A 25874-nucleotide genomic window follows, 5' to 3' on the forward strand; every position below is an offset into this window, starting at 1 on the left:
CACGGAGCCTGCTTCTCCCTTTGCCTGCCTCTGTCTCTCTCATGAATAAATAAAATCTTTAAAAAAAAATAAAACTTCCCTCTTCTCACTGTCATTTTCACCATGTTTAAATAGTACAGCATGTTTTCATGTTTGTCCATGACCCACCTTCCCGCAACCCAGCTGCTGAATCTGCCAAAGTAAAAAGTGTAAATAAGCGTAAAATATCATTATCAGGAATCTCCAAACTTGGCATAAGGATCAGGTGGTAAGTATTTTAGTCTTTGCATGCATTACAGTTTATCACAATTACTTGGTTCTGCTGTTGTAGGGCACAAGCAGCATGGACAATATGTAAATGAATGAGTATGGCTATGTTCTGTTAAAACTGTTTACAAAAACAGATGGTAAGCTCAATTTGCCCGCCTCCCCAGGCTGTAGTTTGCCAACCACTAATCTGTGTTACTGTCCATAAAAGGGAGTTCTATTGTCAGAGATTTCATAGCCTGAAAACAACCCCAGTTTTAAAAAATAAACTCTGAAAAATCTCAATATGAATTGAACAGTGGAGTCGTAAGATTAGGTTTCCCAAAATTGACAGATTCTGTTATTGTAGAAGAGAATGGTTTTTATATATCATGGTTTAACATTATTTTAATGCTTATCATAGTTTTCAGTCCCGAAAATTAAAGGACTTGGTCCCACCAAACATTTAGGTGAATCACACTAACGGTGGTCAACAAATAATTAGGATATCTTTACTTCTGATTTGAAAAATCATGGTGTGTTTTAGGATGTGTAAAATCTGTGAAGATTCTTCTGTAAAGAAACTGTTCAACGTTGTTTACCCCGTCTATGCATTTCCCAAAATTAATCATTGAACTCTTCACCTAACACTTAATGGTATCTCTAGAACTACTATTTAGAAGACAGTATTCTGATAATATCTAGCTTAGATACGGAAATTAAGAGCCAGAAAACTTTCACTGACTTAGGGAGATCAGAGATTGTACAGTTAGTTGGCAGTAATTCTGGGATTTTTTTTCTTCTTTTTACTCTTAGCTTAAAAAAAAAAAAAAAACTATTTGGAAATAATTTCAAGTTTACAAAAAAGACTGCAAGAAAAAGAGTAGTATACCCACACATACATTTTGTTAACATTTTGCCCAATTTGCTTTATTGTTTTTTCACATACTCTTACCATACACAAACACATACACACACATATTTTCCCAAACTGTTTGAGAGTAAGTTGCTTACTTCATGACATGGCCTACACTATGATGCAGTTTCTGAAGATTACAGTCTCTTTTTTTTTTTTTTTTTTTTTTAATTTTTCAATAGAGGATCCCATTTGAGTTTGTTTTCTCAATTAGATTCAGGCTGTGCACTCCCAGGTAGAAATTTACATAAAGGATGTTGTGGTCTCATTGTATCACATCTGTAGGCACATCATTTATTTGCTCCTGATTGGTAATATTAGTAATGTTATTGATCACCCAAAGTATGGGCCAATTTCTCCACTGTATAGTTACTAGTTTTCCCTTGCAACTAATAAACAATCTGTGGGGAATCTACATCCTCTTAAGAATTGATATAGTGAAGTAGTTAAGAGATCATACTAGGGGCACCTGGGTGATTCAGTTGGTTAAGCATCTGCCTTCAGCTCAGGTCATGATCTCTGGGTCCTGGGATTGAGCCGCACATTGGGCTCCCTGCTCAGCAAGGAGTCTGCTTCTCCCTCTCCCCACTCCATGCTCCCCCCCCCCCCCAAATAAAATCTTAAAAGAGTTCATACTAGAGTCACAGCTGGGTTTGAATCCAGCATTTTATATGAACTTAGGCAAGTTTAGTAATACGTGAAATAAAGATGATAGTTGCCATGCCTTTTTCTACATATGTATATACATATAATACGTAGAATATAGTTAAGAGCTTTTTTTTTTATTTTAAAGATTTTATTTATTCATGAGAGACAACACAGAGAGAGAGGCAGAGACATAGGCAGAGGGAGAAACAGGCTTCCTGCAGGGAGCCCGACGTGGGACTCAATCCTGGGACCCCAGGATCACACCCTGAACTGAAGGCAGACTCTCAACCACTGAGCCACCCAGGCATCCCTAGTTAAGAGGTTTTAATGAAATAAGATATATGAAACTTAGGCCTGGCATGTAATAAATGCTCAGTATATGTCAGCTATTACTATTTTAGTCCTGGAAAGGTGTATTAGCAGGCATAGTAATAAAGCCTAAAGCTTTATAACCCAGAGTTATAAAGGAATTCATGAAGTCAGTCTTTCCAAATACTGTTATATAATAGTTGTAAGAGACTTTTTGAAAAGGGTAGATATCCTAGTAGAATTATAAAGAATACAGAGCAGTTTAGATGGACTTAAAAGACAGGAAACATCCCATATAGGTATTAACTAAAAAAGGTCTTTAAATGTCCCTTATGGCTAGAGTGTGAAATTCAGAGTAGAAACTGGTTAAGGTATTAGGCAAGAATTAGCTAGAGGTAGATCATGAAGGACTCTGTTTGCCATGCCAAGAAGTTTGAATTTCATCATAAAGGCAGTAGAGAGCCAAGGATGAAATGTGAGAGTGATGGGATCCAACTTTTAGAGAGACCCTGGCAGCTACTGAAAATAACTAGAGAATAATGTAATACCAAAAGCAAGGAGGCTAGTTGCTGCCTGAACTGAGACGATGGGATTTAAAAAAAAAAAAAAAAACACCAAATAATTTCTAGACATAAAATGAATGAGAAATCTATAGGATCTGATGGCCTTATTTGGAAATGGGGAAGTAGGAAGCGGGAGCGAGAAGGAAAACTCAAGGCTTCTGGCTTGAATGACTGGATATATGATGGTGCAATTCACTGCAGTAGGTAAAACAGGAGGAAGAACAGATTTGGAGAGTCAGCAGATGGGGATGTTCATGTTACATGAGGTCTGTCTGTAGAACATGTAGTAAGAGGTCTTTATACACGTGCCTAGAATTTAGCAGAAATCTGGGATAGAAATTAGGATTTCGAATCACACACAAAAAAAAGATTTCGAATCACATCATCAACACACAAAAGGCAGTTAAAGCCATGATAATGGATGAAATTACAAGAGTGAGTATATATAAGGGCTAAAGACTAAGTCTTGGCATGGCTTTTGTTTGTGTTAAATAATATAAACATGTTTAGTTTTAAAGAGGTTTTTTTTTTTTTTTTAAGATTTTATTTATTCATGAGAGAGAGAGAGAAGGCAGAGCCTGGCAGAGGGAGAAGCAGGCTTCATGCAGGAAGCCTGATGTGGGACTCCTATCCCAGGACCCTGGGTTCATGACCTAGGCCGATGGCAGGCGCTAAACCACTGGGCCACCCAAAGATCCCATTTTTAAAGACGTTTAAATTAGATTATTCAAGCTGTTGATTTAGGGTATTAACCCCTCAAAATGGTAAGCACCATTTGTATTTTATTTGACTGCACAAGTTAAAAGGTATTAAATAATGGCAGATGAGTAGCTCCCCAGGCTACGTTGGGAGTTTAGAAATCGTCAGCATAAAGATGATAACCAAAGGTAAGAGCTTCTTGAGACGCCTGGGTGGCTCAGTGGTTGAGTGTCTGCCTTTGGCTCAGGGCATGATCCTGGAGTTCCGGAATCGAGTCCCACATCGGGCTCCCTCCATGGAGCCTGCCTTCTCCCTCTGCCTGTGTCTCTGCCTGTCTCTTTCTGTGTCTCTCATGAATAAATAAATAAAATTGTTACAAAGAGAGAGATTCTTGAGCCTTTTAAAATAGAATTTCTAAACTCCAATAAAAATATATAAAAAAAGAAAGAAAGAAAGAAAATATATAATTTCTAGGGAAGCATTCCACTTAGATTATCACTTTTTGTGAGAATGGAAAGAAGCTAATTTTAGTCCCTTCCCCTTCACATGCCAGTCATCACATTGGGCATGCAGACTCTTAAGCAGATCCAGCGCAATCCAAGTCTAAAGGGATATATGAGGGCTACAAATAAAGGACATGAGAAGGCAAGCATCAAAATTGAACTTAATTTTGCCTTGGACTGCTCTTAGTAACTTTACGTCCTGAATATTTTGTTAAGAAAAGTGCTAAATTGACAAATATTTCACACTAAAGAGAAGTAACAAAACTGGACTGTTTTACCTGTAGTTTAGTGATTTTTTACTGTTTTTTGCTCTGGAAATAAAAGTAATTTCAGGGTATTGAGGTTTAAGTGGGAGGAGAGGTAGAGGGTAAAAGTCCTATCTTTTACCATTTATTTCTTGTAGAAAATAATAAATATTGTTCTTTTTCTTCCCAAATAGTCCATATCTTCCTTCAACTATTTTAACTGATCACCCTGAATATTTTAAATACAAAAGCAAAATGTGTTCAAGCCTTAATTTTTTCTTTGTTTATATGAAGTTTAATCTTAGTTTTATGAATTCTATTCCAAGCCAGAAGTATTTGTGGACCTTAAATAACTGGCACAAATCACTGGCTCGTTTATTCAGTAAACATTTATGGGATATTTGTATGTGTTAAGCACAGTTCTAGACCTGAGGTAAAGGTAAGGAAAAAATAAATTCCTACCTTCATGGATCTTCTATTTTAAGGAGAGAAGATAAGACAGTAAAATAGTAAGTAAATTCAGTAGTCTATAAGGAGGTATAAAGTGCTAGAAAGGAAACAAAGTGTTCTGGGGTTAAGAGAAGGGAAAGATTCCATATTTTTTGCAGTATTATGAAAATTTCAAGTGTATAGTAAAATTTCAAGAATTTGCAGTGACCACCTATATACCTACTTGCTAGATTCTCCTATTAACAGTTTACTCTCCTTACTTTATCTAAACACATCCATCCATCTCTCCATTTTGGGGGGCATTTCAAAGGAAATTGCAGGCTTCAGTGCATGTTTTACTAAATACTCAAGCATGCATGTCATTAATTACAGTTTAGTATTCACTGTTTTTTTTGAGGTAAAATTTACATGCAAAGGAATACACAAATATTTGGTATATATTAGCTGAATTTTGACAATTCATAAATTTTCATAATCCAACCCTCATCAAGATGTGGAGTATTATTACCCTCATCACTGAAAATTTCTTCATTCCCCTTCTCAATCTTGCCCCCATGACCCCAGAAACAAGTGCTGTTTAGATTTTTTTTTTTTTACCATAGATTAATTTTGTCTGTTTTAAAACTTCATGTAAATGGACTCAGAGAACATGTGCTCTTTTACATGAAGCTGTTTTTACTCCCCTCAGTATTTTTGGAATTTACTCATATTGTTGCATGTATATTTTTGTTGTGGAATAATATTCCATTGTATTACTCTACCATAGTTTGTTCATCTGTCCTGTTGATGGATATCTGTGTTGTTTCCACTTTGGGACTATTATGAATAAAACCATATGAATAGTCTTATTCAGGTCTTGTTGTGGGCTTGGGTAAATACCTACCAGGGGGATTGCTGGGCCATGTGAACTATGTATATTTGGTTTTATGAGATCTGCCCATCGCTTTTTTCTCAGTAACATGATGTATGAGAATTTTAGTTATTCCATATCCTCACCATCATTTGATGTTGTTGGACTCAAGGTTATCTTTCTGGTGGATGTATAGTGGGAGAGCTGGCAAGGTGTTTGCAAAGATGACTTTTGAACAAAGACTTAAAGGTGAGGGAGCAAGCTATTTAAGTTTGGAAAAAAGCAAAGAATCTAGTATGCAAGAGCAAGCCAAGTGAGTGAGGAGATTAGTAAATGATGCCAGAAAGGTAACAAAGAGAAATGCAAATCATGCTGGAACTCTTAAGCAGTTTTAAGAACTTTGGATTTTATTTTGAATGAGGTAAGAAATAATTGGAATATTTTAAATGGAATAATAGTATGATTTGACTTGTATATTAACAGGTTGGCTGTTCTGTGAAGAATGAACAAAAATAGACTCAGGGAAACCAGTCATAAAGTTATCATACCGAGCCAATCAAGAATTGGGGTATTTGGATGTAGAAAAACTATGGAGTCCTTGCTGGAGCCATATTCCTGAATAGGCATTGATGTTTTAGTTCTTAGAAATGTCAATGTATGATAGGAAAGTAATTCAGTTCAGTGCCTTTGTTCAAGTAGCAATGGAGTCTAGCTCTACATGCATAAATAACGGGGAAGGGGGATTTAAATTTCTTTTTTTTTTTTAATTTTTATTTATTTATGATAGTCACAGAGAGAGAGAGAGAGAGAGAGAGAGGGGGGGGGGGGCAGAGACATAGGCAGAGGGAGAAGCAGGCTCCATGCACCGAGAGCCCGATGTGGGATTCGATCCCAGGTCTCCAGGATCGCGCCCTGGGCCAAAGGCAGGCGCTAAACCGCTGCGCCACCCAGGGATCCCTAAATATCTTAAGTGGCTTTTTACAAATTAGTAATCACTTATTTCGCCATCAGGAATTTTATATATTGTTGCTTATAATAAACTTTTTAATTGCATAACCCAAGAGGTTTAATATGGTCTTAATTATATCTAAGTGTTAAGGTTATCATTTGCTTAAATAAAAATTTAATGAATAAGTGAATATAATTTAATCTTTATTTTTTAAAAATCTTTGTTTAGTAATTTGTACAATATAACCTTGAATAGGTCTTTTTGCTTTGTTAATATGCATTAGATTTTTTCTTTTTCTTTTTTCACCCATTTTATTTAGACAGATACTTACCATTTTTCTGTAATGATGCGAAGTGTTGAATATCTGTAATAAAGCAAAATACCATACTAGATGCTGAGTAGGTTACAGAGGTAATTGTACTTAGTCTTCATCCTAAAAAAACATTAAAGCCCCCAAATAATACAAGAGAACACATCTTTTAAAGGAAAAAATACAAAGGTTAGTTAAACATACTGTCTACATTTTGGAGATGAGTATATAAACATAATTACAACACAGTTTTTAAGTAGGGACTGTAGTACTGTAGAAGCACAAATTGAGCATTTCTGTTAAGGGGAGAAAGAGGAAAGATAATTTTAAACCAGACTTTGAAGAACAAGCCGGAATTTCCCATGGTGGAGTGGGGGCATGGTGAACAGTAATGTTAACAGATGTATCCATCCATGTGAGCAAAGGCACAGAGCAAATGTTAAGACACATTCGCAGTACTGTCCTTACAGATAGCTTTTATCTACACAAAGCTAATGTCACTCTCATTTTATCAATAAAAATGGTAATTTCTGATTTCTCAAATATAAGTGAATACCCTGTTCAGAGCCAGTTTAACCCTTTCACATTAGCTACCAATAATGCATTTAACAAGGAGACCATAATAAGGCAATTTGAAAGGGCAACATTTTTCTAGGGGTAAACAAAAATAAAAGAGGAGAGAATAGAGGGCAAGATGGGTAAGGGGGGGAAAACAAAATAATACAAATAGGTAGCAGAGTGACATTCTGGACTTGGGGTCTGAGGAGGAATCTAAGATTCTTACGTAGGTCTCTGTAAAACCCATGCTCTTTCAGTGTACTAGGCAGGCTGAAGTAACATGAGTGAATACTCTTGGAGCCCAGTGCCGTGATAGCAAGGTTCATAGAGACGTGACAGTATGCCTCTGAACTTTGTAAAGATCGTTGTTCAGTCTTTTCAGATCCTCTTTTGTATGGCTCTTTTGCTTTTATTTTATTGCTGCATATACAAAATATAATTACTTGTAGTGCAAGAAGCTTTTTAAGTTATTTGCTTAATCATAAGTTATAGTTCATCTAATTCAATTTTATGTAAGATCAAATATTAAAGAATTCTTTAGGTTATTTAATTTTATTTACCTTGTTTCCTGTAAAACCAAACTGGAATTTATGCCTCTGTTATTTTTATGAAAAATTGGAGTTGTATTTGGTGTTTTGGTGCTTAATATAAATATTCTGTAATATAAAGAAATTTTACCTATCTAGTGTGTCAAATGTATAAGTAGTCTTCAGTTTCCCCCCTTTTTAAAACAATCTTTTAACTCCCATTACTGCAGATGTTAGCTTAAATTTCTCTTTGTGCTAGTGAAAATACTGTCCTTGAAATCCTTTTCCTTTTACCATAACACATTGTACTTTTTCTTCATAGCACTTCGCACACCGTGCAAATTATTTTTAGAACTATTTTACTAGTATCTGTTCTCCCTACTAAAGTATAGGCTCTACAGTGTTAGGGGACTGTGTGTGTTTTAGTCACAAAATTGTTTTTCCGTGCCAGGCACAGGGTTGGCACTCAATAAACATGGACTAAGTTAATGAATGAGTAAACTTAATCCTAAATACTCTGCTCCATATCTGTAGTTTTTGTTCTATACCAATATTGCCCAAGCTGTGTATTAACAAAAGTTCTCTATGAACTATTAATAGATATTTTCTGAAAAAAATTATTTTGTAGTCATAGGCTTGGAATGACTATATTCCACTCTTGAACAACCACAATATACATTAATGTGTTCAAAGTTCTCAGAAGTCCTAACGTTTAAAAAAAAAAAAAAAAAACCTAAGTTTAGAATCCATCACTCTTTTTTTGTTAAAAAGTTAAAAAACGGGATCCCTGGGTGGCGCAGCGGTTTGGCGCCTGCCTTTGGCCCAGGGCGCGATCCTGGAGACCCGGGATCGAATCCCACGTCGGGCTCCCGGTGCATGGAGCCTGCTTCTCCCTCTGCCTATGTCTCTGCCTCTCTCTCTCTCTCTGTGACTATCATAAATAAATAAAAATTGAAAAAAAAAATTAAAAAAAAAAAAGTTAAAAAACTGTCCAACTCTATTGGACTATTTGAAGTTATTTGAACACAGCTGGTCTACTTAATGCTGCAAGTAGATTTATTCAAAAATTTCAGGGATCCCTGGGTGGCGCAGCGGTTTAGCGCCTGCCTTTGGCTCAGGGAGTGATCCTGGAGACCCGGGATCGAATCCCACGTCGGGCTCCCGGTGCATGGAGCCTGCTTCTCCCTCTGCCTATGTCTCTGCCTCTCTCTCTCTCTGTGTGACTATCATAAATAAATAAAAATTTAAAAAAAAATTTCAATGACAGATATTCAAGGAACATCTAACTTTTTATATAATTATAATTTAAAATTGGATTATCTTAGGTATTTATACAAGGCATTCAGTAATTACTGGATTGCATTCAGAACTCATTCTAATTTATTTCGTTTGTTACTTGGCTTCACCATTCTACATCCTTTTACTCAAAGCAAAAATCTCATTTTCACTTATAATTTAATGTTTTTATGTAACTGAATGTTCGGGTTCCTAGAATAGATGTATATAGTTTTGGGTTTTAAAAATAACTTTCTTTACCTGGAAAGCTACAAGTGTATTTTACTCTTGAACTAAACTAACTTATATGGGACAGGTTTTACTGAACCAAATAAATTATGTCTTCTAGAAAGTATTGGTGTTTTAGAAAATCATTTAGTGAAATCAAAATTTTTAATCAAAAAGTATTATAAATACATTGTAGAAAATTTAGGAAATAAAATTACAAAAGAGCATTTCAAAATTGTATCCCTTGGAGATAATCCATTAACTTTTTGGTATATATACTTTGAAACTTTATGTATAGGGGATCCCTGGTTGGCTCAGTGGTTTAGTGCCTGCCTTTGGCCCAGGGCATGGTCCTGGAGTCCCCGGATCGAGTCCCACATCAGGCTCCCTGCATGGGGCTTGCTTCTTTCTCTGCCTGTGTCTCTCATGAATAAATTTAAAAAAAATCTTAAAAAAAAAAAAAAAACTTTTTGTATATATCTGTATAGCAATGCACAGATATGTACATCATACACATTCATTTATTCAGCAAATAAACACTATGCTTTGTGTCCAGCACTGTTTTTTAGGGTGGCTATTTAGCAGTGAACAAAATAGACAAAAATCCTTGCTTTCATGCTGTTTAGATTGGGGTGGTGGAAAGAAAGTGGGGAGGAGGAAAGGGTGACAACAGTAAACAAGTAAATGACATGTCAGAGGATGATAAGAGCTATGAAAGAATAAGGCAAGGAAAGGAATAAAAGAATACAGAGAGGATTGATTCGTATATATATGCTCATCTACTTTAAGATTTTTTTATGAAGGTGTTATGTTCAGTTGTGTCTTTTTCTTTTAAAAGAAGATTAATACCAATATCTTGAACATAGAGTTTTCAGGTCTATCTTTTTTACTTAATAAATTGATGGGGTTTTTTCCGTATCATTAAGTATTATTCTGAACCATTTAAATTGGAATACACATATTCCATTTTATAGAATGTGGTCTATTGTCTATATAACCATCAGGGCAATCTTTTAAAACCTTATAGCCACTCTTGCTCTTAGTAAAAGGACATGACCAGTGACTCTGCATGATCTGGTGCTCATCCCCTGAGCAGATAGCATCTGCTATTCTCCCCTCTCACTCACCCTGCTCCAGCCATACTGGCCTATGTTTGGTCCTGACACACATGGGAGAGAGTAAATAGGAGTATTTAATAAAGTTACACTCCAGTTGTTGGAGAATATTTTTGTAAGACCTAGAAGAACCTAACCATAGATATTGTTTATTGCATGTACTTAGGGTCCTTAATACCCTATTCTTCTTTATCTTTTTATTATAAGAATTTTCTAACTTAGAGAAAACCTTCATAACTGTGTTATGAACATAGTTCATGAACTACTCTCAACCTAGATTCCAAAATTAATGTTCTGTATTTTTTCTTATTCTATTATAATAAAATGTTTTTATAATTGAACCATTTGATGAGAGTATGTTGTACTCATGACACCACCCCTATAAGCCATGTATTAAGGGGAAATCATTTTTCTTAACTGTTAAAAATAGGAAATTTTGTGAAATATTTTATAAAACAAAAAACTACAAGTAAGGTTTTGGGTTTTTTTTTGTTTTGTTTTGTTTTTTAAAAGCAGTAAGTCTTCACTCTGTTATTAATAAAAATTTGAGTCCACAGTTTTGGAAAATGGATAAAACCATAGGAAAAAATTCTTTCTACAGAACACTTCATACTAAAGAGAATATAAATGGTAACTATTAAGCAAATGGAAGAGCTTTTCTAATAATGGAAGATCTATATTTGCTACCAGATGTTGGATAATTAGTAGATCTCAGGCATTTTATCTTAACCACAATTCCATATGGTAGGTACACATTGTACATTTACAGATAGTAAAACATACTGAGATAAGTATCTTATCTCCTGTCCTAAAGTCCTAGAGCTACTAGGCTATCAAGCCAACATCCAAATCCAGAGCACTCTTGATTACCAAAGTCCATGTTCTTTTTTTTTTTTAATAATTATTTTTATTTATTTATTTATGGTAGTCACAGAGAGAGAGGCAGAGACACAGGCAGAGGGAGAAGCAGGCCCCATGCACCGGGAGCCCGACGTGGGATTCGATCCCGGGTCTCCAGGATCGCGCCCTGGGCCAAAGGCAGGCGCCAAACCGCTGCGCCACCCAGGGATCCCCCAAAGTCCATGTTCTTAACCAGCATAATGTATTGCCTGTAAAAATCAAAATACTTTAGAGGTCCCACTTCACACCTAGAAAGTAACTTTCTTTATGGTTCATCTAGAAAAATAAATGAGATAGCCAGGAATATTCTGAAAAAGAATTACAAAGGAAGAATTGCATTACTAGATAAGAAAATATAGTATGAGGCTACACTTTTAAAAAAATTAAATACTGGCATAAGAGCCAGTTTGGGTAGAGTAGGAAAAAAGACTTAGGAATGCTGCCAAGTGCAAGGGGAATTTATTTTATGATATAGGTACATTTTTAATTATTAAAGAGAATAGATTTTACATATGACACTAGGACAAGTGGCTTGCCATTATCTCTCCTTATACAAAGAATAAAAAGATAAACCATATTTTTCACATGTTCACCTACACAAAGAAATGATAATAGATTAATTGTTCTAAATTAGGGACAAAATGCAAATTAAGAATAAGGTGCCTTGCTTTCCCACTCCCTCCTTGAGTTTGATATGTATGTAGGACAAAGGTCAAAAAATTTTTTTCTTGACATTTGAGGGCATCTGAGAGTAGAAAAAGTATACATGTGACAGACTTCCCAGCTGGAGTTTACAGAAGCATCCTGTGTCAATAGTTAAGGGCCAGTAGATAAAACAACATAGTATACCAAAGTATAAGAGGATACATTTAGCCATTAGGGAGCCTGAATCAAAGATCAGATTGAGTTATAAAAAAGAAAGTATTTGTTTACATCTAGTTTGTGACTATATAATTTATACCTGATAGTAAGTATGACAAAATCACAAATGAAAAGATTAATAAATGTGACTAATAGAACTTTCTTGCATAGACAAGAAGTGCTTCAGGAAAATATTTGGAAATTTATTACACAGGGCCAATTTCCTTAATATTAAAAAGGAAACCATCTATTTAAGTGTCAAGAAAAAAGTAGTTCTTTTGAAAATGAACAAACAGCAACAACATTTAAGAAAAAATCATTATAAAAGAACCTAAAGTGACAAGATGGATGATTTTAAAATTTAAAAGAGTCAATAAGATACTACAAGGAGGACATGCCTATGTAGTATATAGTCCGTTAAGCATCCAACTTCTGGTTTTGGCTCAGGGTAATGAGATGGAGCCAGCCCCATGTGGGGCAAGATTCTCCCTCTGCCCCTCCTGCTCGTATGCTTGTTCTCTCTCTCTCTCAAATAAATTAATCTTTAAAAAAAAAAAAGTATTACAAAGAATGGTAGTGTATGTTGTGGGACCCTTATACTTTTTTGTAGTTGAACTTTTTTGTAGTTGTCCTACAGATGCTTCACAAATCCACAAAGATGTGTTGTATATAACAGTACAGGTGTGACTTTTGTAGCATTCAGGAAGAAGAGTAGGCATTCAGGTTGTTTCCAGGAGATTTTTTTCCTATCAATTATGTCTGGTTAAGTAAATTATGGTACATCCATATAATGGAATACACTGCAGCTGTCCTAAAAATTGTAGTAGAAGTACAGTGTAGAAAGATCTCCAGGATGTATCTAGCAAAGCCCTAGGTATAAAGCTCTGTATGTTGCATAGTAGAATTTTGTCTGACTTTTAAATCCTATTAGAAATTATAATTTTTAAAAATTAAAACAGAGTACTTAGGAGGACTGGAATTTTCTGTTTTCATATCATTGGAATATTTTTTGTCCTTGAATTTGTATTTTATATATTTTATCAAAAATTCTGTGATGATAGGGCTGAGAGAGAACAGATATTTTTATGGCAGCTGGTGGTATCACAAACTGGTAAAATCTTTCTGTGTGGTGACTAAACCAAAGCTTATTCGAATAACTGTTACATGCCAAGCATTATACAAAACTTTTTATGCACATTCATCTTACTTAAATCTCCCGCCCTAAAAAGTAGATTTTTTTTTCTCATACTATAGGAAACAGAAAACTAAGGTGTCTCTCTAGTAGTTATATACTCTGAAGCCTGTACTTTCGACCCCTACACTAGGTTCTGGAAATGCTTAAGGGATTATCGAGACAAAAGACTGGATTTGAATGTGTCAGTTTCATCAACTAAAAATGAAGAGGATACTCTCTGCTCTTATTTGAAAAGATTGTATTAGTTGATTTGTATGAAAGTGCTTTCCAGATTCATGAAGCATTCTATGAAAAGATTAGAATTTTTTTATCCATAGCCTGCTTTCTTCATACAAATATAAATATTTTAACTCTTTTTCTTTGAATCTCATCTGTAAAATAGAAACTTAAAGTAACAGTTTAGGCAGTTTTTTGAATCTTTTGTATAATTTAATTCAATTTTTATGTAGTACATTTCTTTTTTTTTTTTCTTTTTTTTTTTGTAGTACATTTCTTAAACTGAGGAAGTATACAGTGAATCTAACAAAACCTTATTTCTACTTAAAATGTTTTTACTACTAATTGTATTGTTAGCATCCTTTCAAGGGTACAGTCCTTTCAGTTTTAAAACACATGACAAAAATGTCTTCATGAGGCTATATATTCTGTTTGCTATTTTTAAAATACATAAACTTAACTATTTATTCCTGTTTTAGGAACACCATCTTCAGCGGGCTATTTCAGCACAGCAGGTGTATGGCGAGAAGAGGGATAATATGGTCATACCAGTCCCAGAGGCAGAAAGTAATATTGCCTACTATGAGTCTATATATCCCGGGGAATTTAAGATGCCAAAGCAGCTCATTCACATACAGCGTAAGTAATTACTCTTTTCATGATTATATTTTCTATAGCTATTTTCTGCTTAACTCTTGACATGTTTTTACCTGTTCAAGACCATTTTCAGTATCCATTTTATTGACCAGCATCAGCTAGAGAGTTACCAGAGGAGTCTATTTTCAGCTTTTAAAATGGAGATTTCTGCCTGACAGAAATGATAGCATTTTCATCTTACGCTTTTAAAAACATTTCATTTCAACATGTGCTCTTAAACTACTTTAGACAAATAGGATAAAGAATATAACTCAGATGTAGAAATGATTTTCTTACTTTTCAGAAATAGTGATATGAGTAGCCTTAAAGAATTTCTTAGTAAAAGTCAGAATCAGCAAACTTTTTAAAAAAGGGTCAGATGGTTAAATAGTATATAACTTAGCCTTTTTGGGTCATTCATTCTGTCACAACTATTCAGCTCTACTGTTGAAAGAAAGGCAGAATCAGCAGTTGACAATATGTAAACGAATGAACATGACTATGTTTCAATAAAACTTTATTGAGAAAAACAGATAGCAACCCATTGTTGGCCCATGGACAACAGTTTGCCAACCTCTGATTTGTGATCCGATCCTACCAACTTTTAGTGTTCTAGGTAGTAACTTACTTCACTTGGTAGTGATGAGTTCTTCATTAGTAATGATCCTTTGATGCCTATCACATTTGATGATGAATAGCTGAGAGCTTGTAAAACTTAGAGAATGCAATTCACTCACTCAATCCCCAAGTAGTTGGCAACTCTAAAACGTAGTTTAAAGTTTACTAAGGTAAAATTGGTACAGCTTTCATTATTGTGTGGTTGACTTTTCTGATTAAGAGGTCTTTCCAGCCACCTGTCTAATCTTTTTTTCAGGACCATGTAAATTGATGTTTTTTTTTTTTTAGGAATTACTGTAAAACTAATTAACTATTTTTTTCATTTAACCTTTTCTTCGTATGATCTAGTTTCTGTCCTAGATTCTAAACATTTATTTTACTATTTATTAAATACGAAAATCCAAAAATAAAGATAGTGTTTGTATTGTCTCTTATCAGTACTGTGTTGGCATTTGATCTTTTTTTTTTTTAAGGTTTTATTTATTTATTCATGAGAGATACAGAAAGAGAGAGGCAGAGACATAGGCAGAGGGAGAAGCAGGCTCCATTCAGGAGCCTGATGCGGGACTCAGTCCCAGGTCTCCAGGATCACGCCCTGGGCCAAGGCAGGCACTGAACCGCTGAGCCACCCAGGGATCCCCAAGGGAGAAAATTCTTTAATCAGGGTACATTTGAAGTGTGTTGTCTCAGAAAGATATGTACATTGGAATATTAATCAAGATAGTCTGCAAATTAGTGTTGGTGTTAGCTACCACTGAGTTTCTTTTAACTTTTTGTTTTAAATAATTATAAATTCAAAGGACAATATATGCGCCTTTGTATACCTCAATCAGGATAACTCAACTGTACCATCATATATATATATATATATATATATATATATATATATATATATATATTTAGTTCATAAATATAACAGAATCATGCAGTGTATATCCTTTGTGATTGGCTTTTTTCACTTAGCATTGAAGTTCATCCAACTTGTTTCATATAATATAGATCATTCCTTCTTATTGGTGAGTAGTATTCCTTAATATGTTTATTTAACCATTGACCCGGTGAAACACATTTGAGTAGTTTCCAGGCTTTGACTATTACAGATAAAGCTGCTATGAACATTAATGTGCAGGCTTTTGTGTGAACATAAGTTTTATATCTCCTGGAATAAATACCTATGAGTGCAGTTGCTGGGTCCATTTTTAGTTTGACAAGAAATTCTACGGTATTTCCGAGAATACCTATGCTGTGTTACATTATCTCCCAGCAGTGTATGTGTGACCCAGTTTTTCCTGTATTCAGTATTTGGGGTTAGCACTTTTTTACTTTAAGCATTCTCATAGGTATGCAGTGATCTCTTATTATACTTTAAATTTGTATTTCTCTAAATGGCTAATATGTTAAGTATCTTTTCATGTGTTTATTTGCCACCTATATATCCTCTGGTGAAGTGATTGTCCTTGTGTTTGCCCATTTTCTAATTAGATTGTTTTTAACATTGAGTTTGAGTATTCTGTTTTATATATTCTAGACCCAAAGTCTTTGTCATATATGTGATTTAGAAATATTTTCTCCCAGTATACAGTTTGTCTTTTCATTCTCTTAACAGTCTGTCATACAGCAGAAGCTTATAATTCTGATGAGATCCGGTTTAATCAGTTTCCTCTATGGATCATGATTTTGGTATCAACTCTTAAGAACTCTGCCTTTCCTGGGTACAAAAGAGTTTCTCCTGTGTTCTATTCTAGAAGATTACAGTTTCACATTTAAGTGTATCATCAGTATTTGAGTGTGTGAGGTCAAAGGATTTTTGTTTTTGGGGTTTGGTTTTGTTTTTTACTCCTGGATGTGCAGTTGCCCCAGCATCATTTATTGAAAAAGCCATCCCTCCTCCATTGAGTTGCTTGTTTCTTTGCCAATAATTAATTAGGCATATTGATACGGATCTATTTCTGGGTTCTATATTCTCTTCCCTTGATTTCTGTTCATTCCAAGATGGTACCACTGATTTGATTACTGCAGCTTTTAATAACCCTTAATATCAAGGAGAGTCATTCCTTCTTTATTTTTCTTTTTCAAAATTGTATTGGGTATTCTAAGGCCTTTCCATATAAATATTACAATAAGCTTGTCAGTGTCTACAAAGAAGCTTGCTGTGGGACGCCTGGGTGGCTCAGCTGTTAAGCATCTGCCTTCAGCTCAGGGTGTGATCCTGGAGTTCTGGGGTCGAGTCCCACATCAGGCTCCCTGCATGGAGCCTGCTCCTCCCTCTGCTTATGTCTCTGCCTCTCTCTGTGTGTCTCTCATGAATAAATAAAATATTAAAAAAAAAACTTGCTGAGATTTTGATAGGAATTAGATTAAACCTATAGATCACTCTAGGGAGAACTGACATCTTTACTGTGTTGAGTCTTCAGTCCATGACCACAGTATGACTCTGCAGCTATTTAGGTCTTCTTTCATTTCTTCCATTAACACTTTATAATTTTCATCATACATATCCTGTATATGTTTCTTTAGGTTTATACCTGTGTTTTATTTTCTTTGGAGCAATTGAAAATGGTATTGCATTTTTTATTTTGGTTTCCAATTGTTCATGGTCAGTGTACAGAAATGCAGGTGAAATTATTTATCTTATACCCTATGGCCCTAACTGAAATTGCTTATTAGTTCTAAACGCTTGTAGATTCTTTGGGATATTCTACATAGAAAATCATGCAATTAGAGACAACTTTATTTTTCCTTTTCAGTATTTCTGTCTTTAATTTATTTCTTCCATTATAGTGGCTAATACTTCAGTATTGTTAAAATATAAGTGGTGAGAGCAGACATCCTTTCCTTGTTCTTGATGTTAGAAGGAAATAATAATTAAGTCTTTCACCATTAAGTATTATATCCCCTGTAAGGTTTTTTTTTTTTTTTTTTTTTCACATATATGAAATTGTCATATATGTGATTTGGAAATCTTTTCTCCTAGGGTATAGTGCCTTTTCATCCTCTTAACCAACTCTTTCACGTAGCAAAAGCTTTTTTGCTGAGATCCAGTTTATCAGTTTTCTTCTTATGGATCGTGATTTTTATTCTTAGCATACTGAGAGTTTTTATCATGAATCAGTATTCAATTTTGTCAGATGGCTTTTTCTACATCAATGGGTAGCATGATGTGATTTTTTTTCTTCTTTAGCCTGTTGATAGGATAAGCTATTATATTAGTTGATTTTCAGATATTGAACCAATTTCACATACTACCTGACTGTAGTATATTATTTTTAAATATTTTGTTGGAGAAGATTTTAATTGTGGAATTTTGCATCTAGGTTCACGAGAAATAGTTTGGCTGTGTGTGTGTGTGTGTGCGCGCGCGCGCACATTTGTGTGTTCTGTCTTATTTGGCTTTGGTATCAGAGCTATAGTGACTTCATAAAACAGGTTGGAAAGTGTTCTTACTCTGTTTTCTGGAAAAAATGTTTAAGATTTATGTTAATTCTTTAAAATTTGATATTGGCTTTTAATATACTACAATAAATAAAAAATAGAGTATAAATTTCTGCAAAGTTAAAATAGAATTTTGACTGCTAGGTGGTCTAATAAATCACTTATGACAGGGCAGCCCGGGTTGCTCAGTGGCTCAGCAGTTTAGCGCCTCCTTCAGCCCAGGGCCTGATCCTGGAGACCTGGGATCGAGTCCCACGTTGGGCTCCCTGCATGGAGCCTGCTTCTCCCTCTGCCTGTGTCTCTGCCTCTCTCTCTCTCTCTCTCTCTCTCTGTCTCTCTGTCTCTCATGAATAAATAAATAAAATCTTCTTAAAAAATTCGCTTATGACATAAATATGGACTGATTCATTTTAGTTCCCTTAATTTCTATTTTGTGAAGCTCTTAAGCTAATAATGTTATGCAAACTCTTCTTGAGAGTTTTTAAGGTGATAACTAGTATTCTCTAAGAAAGGAATGGTCAGACACGTTTGAGAATAATTCCACATTTTACTCTCCTACCTACCGCCAGAGTCATATGCATATTATATTTATAGGCTCTGAGAATCTTGTAGTTTTTTTAAAAAAAAAAAAGCAAGCTTATTTTTAATCTAGCATTTTCCAATTGTATTTATTACATGTTCTCTGTTAACATTTAATTGAACATTAGTTTGGGAAAGTTCAACTCTATCCTTACTTCAGCTGACTTGGAGAAGATACCATAATTTTCTTTATTTTATCCAATCAGAGCTCGAAGGAAGAAACCCAAATCCCCTTCTTTAGGTACTTTCTAAGCTATTTCACTGAGTTCTTGACACTCAGCATTTCCTGATCCAAAGGATCATGTAATGTTTCTATTTTGCTGGTGATCCGTAAGGCTTCTAGATTATTACAGGTAGGACTTCTTTCTTGTTTATACTGGGAGAAAGGACAGAACAGTTCTGACCAGAAGAGATGAAAACAATTCTCTCTTCTCCTTCCTTTTGCACTTGGGTCTCAAGGCTCTCCTATTAAACCTGAAAGGAAACCTTTTTTTAAAGGGTAATCTTGATGTACATTTACATATGTATAGATGCCTTTGTGTGGAGGTACAGATAGATATATTGTAGTTCTGCCTACTGGAAGAGCCAAAAGCAAGATTATTCAGTAGTAATGAGCATACCTAGCACCTTTCTCTAATCCATTCTACATTAAATAAGACCAAGAATCTGTGGAGAAATGGCTGATTCCAGGGCTGTGGCAGGGTAGGTGCAAGATGAACCTGGAACCTCCTCTTACTATGCCAGAAATTAACCATTAAAAAAATGACAGGAGCATATCACAATGACACAAGAATTTCTTCCACTGGCTGGTTCTGGGACAATTTAAGCAGGAGAATAATTTAACGCAATAATGAATAAAGCAGTGAAATATGTAGGAATTCATGAGTACATACTGATAATAAAAAATCGTGAAGGTAGCCTCGTGCTTTTAATAGTATAAAGCCAAAAGCTGAGTGGTACAATGTGAGGAGAGTACTGGAGTTGGAAGAAAATTTTTGTAATTATTGTGACCAAGACTGAATTATGTAAGAATCATCAATGTGTTCTCAATATAAGAGGAAATTTTGACGAGGAACAGGATATTTGCATGATCTTAATCTCTCCCTACCAAGTGTTTATTAGTTACAAGAGAGGGGGAAAAATAAACAATAGTTATACTGTGGAACAGTTGGGTAATTTCTTGACTGGTGATAATAATTTTCATCACTTATGAGGAACAGATGAACATTATGTGCCTCTAGATGTGATACCCTGTGAAGGACTAAGAAAGTTGAGTATGTAGTATGCCATCTAAGAGTATGAGTCTAATCATAATAGGAATAATAATAAATATTCTGTGGAGAGTTCTGTATTCTTCAAAAACATCAGTGTCTTTTAAAAGACAAAGTCTGTGGAAATGTTCCAGATTAAAGGAGGCCAAAGAGACAATAACAAAAATAGTACCTGATCCTAGACTGGTCTCATGCTGGAGGGGATAAATATTACAAATTATTGGATCAGCTGAGAAAATTGGAATGTAGGCTGGCGATTAAATTGTTGTATGAGTGTAAATTTATGAAGTTGGTTGGTGACTGTAATGTGATTATATAAAAGAGTCTAAGGAAATACACTCTGAAATATTTAGCAGTAGGGAACCGTTATGAATGTAATTTACCCTTTAGTGCCTCAAAAAATATACTGAGTGTACATAGAGATACAAAATAGAGAATACATTAAAATGATAACAATAAAATTTAACAGTAGGTGAATCTGGGTATAGGATATGTGGGTGTTCCATGTACAATTTTTTTTGAGATTTTATTTATTTATGTGAGAGAGAAACCAAGAATGCGAGAGAGAAAGAGCGCAAGCAGAAGCACAGGGGAAGGGCAGAGGGTGAGGGAGAAGCAGGCTTCATGCTGAGCAAGGAGCCTGATGTGGGGCTTGATACTAGGACCTCCGGATTATGATCTGAGCCGAAAGCAGACCTGCAACCGACTGAGCCACTTAGGCATCCCTACCTATACTAGTCTCATTTTGCAATTTTTGTAAGTGTGAATTTGTTTAAAAAAAAAAAAGGAAGAAGAAGGAGGAGGTTTGTTTGTTTGTTTGTTTGTTTTTAATAGATCCTTATAGAACTTACTTTTTAAGGTACCTCTCAGAATACTCTTTTTTTTTTTTTTTTTTTTTCCCTCAGAATACTCTTATCCCTGATTCTGAAAGATTACACTTCCTCCTTCCCTTTGCCTAGTTCCACATTCACTTACAACACACAGTCTTCCCCCATTATTCTTCTGGTGCTACTTTCTTAAATATAAAATCTATAGCATCATCCACAGAATTTTATCAAAAAGAATTCTATATGTGTGATTTCAAATCTTTCAAATGAGGGAATCTCCAGTCATTCTCCTCAATTACTTTCTAGAAGTGACTCGACTCTCTCTGCTTATGAATATAAAGAAGTTGAAGACTTTGATCATCTAGTTAGCCAGTGGTAGCTTTGTCTTAGGTAAATAATAATAATAGTAAATATCACCATTAACAACAGTATTTTCTGCTGCTCAGAATTTGTTTCAGGAACTTTTGCAAGTTGATATTACTAATCATTGAGGGTTTAATGCTTGAGTTGAAACCCACTTACATTCCTGGGCTGACAGATTTCTCCTTGCCTTGGATAGGGTGCCTCCTTTTCAATCGGATTACATTCTGTTTGTTTCCAATCCACAATTTGTGCCATTTCAGGGCCCAAATATCCTTTTACTAGTGGTGTTACAGACATAACACACTTAGTCTGAGCTTCTATGGTATTTGTTACTTAAATATTTATATACATTTCATCTCTGTCATTTGACTCTAAGCATAAGGGCAAGGACTGGTTTGTACTACTTTGTATCTTCTTTAAAAAGTAATCAATTTAGGGATGCCTGGGTGGCTCAGCGGTTGAGTGTGTGCCATCAGCTCAGGGCCTGATCCCAGGTTCAGGGATTGAGTCCCATATTGGGCTTCCTGTGAGGAGCCTGCTTCTCCTTCTGTCTGTCTGTGCCTCTCTCTCTCTCTGTCTCTCATGAATAAATAAATAAAATCTTTTAAAAAAATAATTTATATGTATGTACTATTGTATTCTTTTAGCTTGGATTTATTTTCTATCACATTTTCTCCTCCATCTATGTATTTTGTTTAACCATTTGTATATCTGGGTTTATCCCTACCAAGATATTTTAAAAGGAATTAGCCTCTATAATATGGCTCCTATTTTTAAACAGTTATTGGCTAGCTGGGTCTCATTTTAATTGACAGAACTTAATTACAAGATGTAATCCATTTGCCTATTTCTCTGTAGACCCTGTTTTCTATTTAGAACACATTAGATGGCCCAAAAAATTTGAAGATACACCTATTTCTAGGACCATATCTATGTTACCATCTTTATCAGCTGTAGTTGAGCTGTCATTTGGAAGCGGTAGGTCAGGCTGAAGCTAAATTCACTTTAATCATTGGCTCTGGTTTTTTGGTCGAATGAGATCCTAAAGTGCATTTTTACATGTTAGCATCTTAGGGCTTTAATATTTTTATGTCTAAAGAAGATTTGGTTCTCATATTTTAAAGATGTTATATGTGTTTGCACGACCTGTAAAAGGAAAGCTGCTTGCACAGGCAAGAGCAGTCAGCCTCACAGGTACTTGTTTAACTTTCATAGAAAAGACACTGAGCTCCCTAGCATGAGAATCTTCCTTTTCAGTCTTGATTGCCTTCCCTGATATGTTGGATGTGACTCGTCATTCATGGTATAATATATGTCAAATATATTTTGGTAATGCAAAAGTAAGGTGATACTAGTGAACTTGTTTCGTTTTTGTGAAGAATTAAATTTTGTAAGCGTGATTGGATCTGAACATTTTTATAGTGGGACATGCCAAAGTCCTATATAGGTAAGACCCTAAAAAGATATATAATATACCCTTAAGGAGTAGAACAATGCTAGTTGGTCCCTGATTTGGCTTTCTGGATTATCAGGATCGCCACTCTTTAATAGACCTTTCAGTGATGATGGAAATATTTTATAATCTGTGCTTTCTGGTACAGTAGTAAACACATGTAGCTGTTTAATGCTTGAAATGTGGCTAATTAATTATGGCTAAGGTATTAAATTTTTAATTTAATTTAAAGTGGCTAGTGGTTATCCTATTGAACAATGAAGATATGGAATGTTTTGGTTAGGGACCCAAACAAACAAGTGTTTTAATCTATTTCAGGATCTCCAAAAGCCCTGTTTACAAAACAGTAACAAACAGAAATAGATCATGGAAAGTCATTGGAGAGAGAGCCTTATGGTCATAAGAAAGATGGGTGCAGAGATATTAACATATGGAGGTTTTTATGAAGGAATCTAAATATTTTAATTAGGAATGTTACAGAAGTGTAATACAGATCAAAATTGTAAATGGGCAGTGATATAGTAGGTTCAATTCTACAGCTATTTATTGGATTCCTATGGGCCAGATGCTATCTATGTTAAACTTGAAGCAAGGAGGGCAGGTTTGGGGCAGCCAAAGGGCCCCCTCTTATTCCTACCACAGATAGCACTAATGGGTGGCTACATAGTTTTTCAGCGGTTTTTCCCACTTTACTAGAGGCAGTATCCGAATGCCTTTCAGTAAAGTACTGCAAATAGAGTTGGCATACAAAATGAACATGTTTACTGTCTCTGCAGAGATAATTTTTTTTTTTTTTTTTTTTTTCTGCAGAGATAATTAAGTCACAATGCCTCCTCTCAAGGAGATCAGGAGATCAGTCATATTCTAATACTTATCAAGTAGATTATAAAGTATGTGTAGAAAATAGGACAAAAGAAGGGCATTGATCTAGAACAGGAATTTTTAACCTTGGTGCCACAGCTTTTAGAGATACAAATTGCTTGTAATTTATGCAGAATGTTTTATGTTCACACAGTTTGTTTTTCTGGGAGAGGGTTCATAGCATCAAAAAAAAGATAAAAGTGACAAGGAACCGTTTACTAGTTGGGAGCAGTCAAGAAGGAATTCCACAGGACTTGATAATCAGGTTGGGTTTTGAAAAGATTAAATAGTTGTTTGCAGTCACTTGCTAGGTGGAGGCAGACAACAGCTAATATAAAGGCCTGAAGACATAAAATAGTATGCTGTATGAAATATGTGAAATTTGAGGAGCACCTGACTGGCTCAGTCGGTAGAGCACATGACTCTTGATCTCAGGGTTTTGAGTTCAAGCCCCACGTTGGGTATAGAGATTAGTTTAAAAAAAGAAAAGAAATGTATGAAATTTGATACTGCTACATCATAAAGTGCTGATGAGACTAGAGAGACGAGGTCAGAAAGCCTCATACAGTCGTAAGGATTTGGATTCTGAGGTGATGGGAAATTAAGAAGTATTAAGCAAGGGAAGAGTGTGAGACATTTTGATATCAAGCTACTTAATATTTTACTAATATTATTGTTAGTCTGGTTTAATTTTGATATGTAATTGAATGACATTTGATAATACGGTGTAGAGCAGTGGTTCCTGGCCCCCTTTCAAATCTTAACAAATATAAGAGATACATCACATTTCTGTCACCATGATTGTCATGAGGAAACAAGCCGCCTCAGCAGAAGTGCACTCATTGAGTGATAGCTGTTACTGTTTTTGGCAGTGGCTTCTAACACTTCTGCTTTAAATACCATTCCCTAAGCATTTGGTAAAGTAGTTACATAATCTATTAAGTAGGATTTAAATATTCTAGAAACAATCTTAAAGACCCTATCCTTTTCTATTATATCAAACCATATGAAATTGCTGATACTTTATCTTTTTTATCTATAAGATTTTCATATAGTCCAATACATTTCATAATCTCTTTATGTTCTTAATGGGCTTCTAGTTTGTTTTTGAGGTGGGGGAAGGGAGTCGCATCCATTGTCCCTTTTTTTTTTTTTTTTTGGGTAAAGATTTTATTTATTTATTCATGAGAAACACACAGAGAGGCACAGAGACACAGGCAGAGGGAGAAGCAGGCTCCATACAGGGAGCCCGATGTGGGACTTGATCCCGGGACTCCAGGATCACGCCCTGGGCAGAAGACAGACGCTAAACAGCTGAGCCACCCAGGGATCCCCACATCCGTTGTCCTTTATGACTTATGTGTTTGTCAATAATAATAGTAACTTTAAATGTGGGAAGCCATAAATTTCTGGTTTCTTTAGATCTGTTGAGAGGTTTTTGTCGGTGGTTTCACATAGTAAATGATTGCTTATGGTTTCTTCTGTCAGCTTTTAGTTTGGATGCTGAGCAGCCTGATTATGATTTGGATTCTGAAGATGAAGTATTTGTGAATAAACTGAAAAAGAAAATGGACATCTGCCCATTGCAATTTGAGGAGATGATTGACCGTCTAGAGAAAGGCAGTGGTCAGCAGGTATAACTTCATTGTATATACCTATATATGTATAGAAACAGGATAATGTTGGAGTGAGGGTAAGTGATCAGACTGTGGAATTAACAAGCATGAATTCATATCTCATCTCTGCCCAGTACTAATCTGTATAATTTTGAGCAATATGTTATAAAAAATAACAACAAAAAAGCCTCTGTGCCTGTTTCCCCTTCTGTAAAATAGAGATGATAAACATAATAAGATTATATTGTATATAAAGCATCAATGATGGACATGTATAAAGCACTCCACATTTGCTGTTATTAATATTGTTATTGTCATTAAAGTTAGAAGTACTTTTGGACCTTATGTATATCTATTATATGAAAATGACATAATGATTTTACATTTAGCCAGTCAGTCTGCAGGAAGCCAAGCTACTGCTAAAAGAAGACGATGAATTAATTAGAGAAGTTTATGAATACTGGATTAAAAAGAGAAAAAACTGTCGGGGGCCATCTCTTATCCCATCAGTAAAACAAGAAAAGCGTGATGGTTCCAGCACAAATGATCCTTACGTGGCTTTTAGAAGGCGTACTGAAAAAATGCAGACTCGAAAAGTAAGTGAATTTGAAAAAAAAGTTTGTAATTTTTTTATCAAAGAAAAATTATTTATATTTATGAATATCTCTGCATCTGA

The 25874-nt window shown here is 35.1% G+C and overlaps 1 protein-coding gene across 5 annotated transcripts in view; it reads left to right on the top strand.

Moving 5' to 3' along the window:
- The window catches only part of EPC1 (enhancer of polycomb homolog 1), a 94509-nt gene that overhangs the window by 50370 nt on the left and 18265 nt on the right, over positions 1 to 25874 (top strand). For all 5 annotated transcript variants that reach the window (XM_025464035.3, XM_025464032.3, XM_025464034.3 and 2 more), the window contains exons 2-4: positions 14022 to 14181; positions 25071 to 25216; positions 25588 to 25794. In XM_025464035.3, coding sequence (XP_025319820.1) covers positions 14022 to 14181; positions 25071 to 25216; positions 25588 to 25794 — 513 coding nt within the window. The remainder of the gene's footprint in view (positions 1 to 14021; positions 14182 to 25070; positions 25217 to 25587; positions 25795 to 25874) is intronic.

The sequence above is a fragment of the Canis lupus genome, chromosome 2 (assembly GCF_003254725.2).
Source record: "Canis lupus dingo isolate Sandy chromosome 2, ASM325472v2, whole genome shotgun sequence".
NCBI lineage: Eukaryota > Metazoa > Chordata > Mammalia > Carnivora > Canidae > Canis > Canis lupus.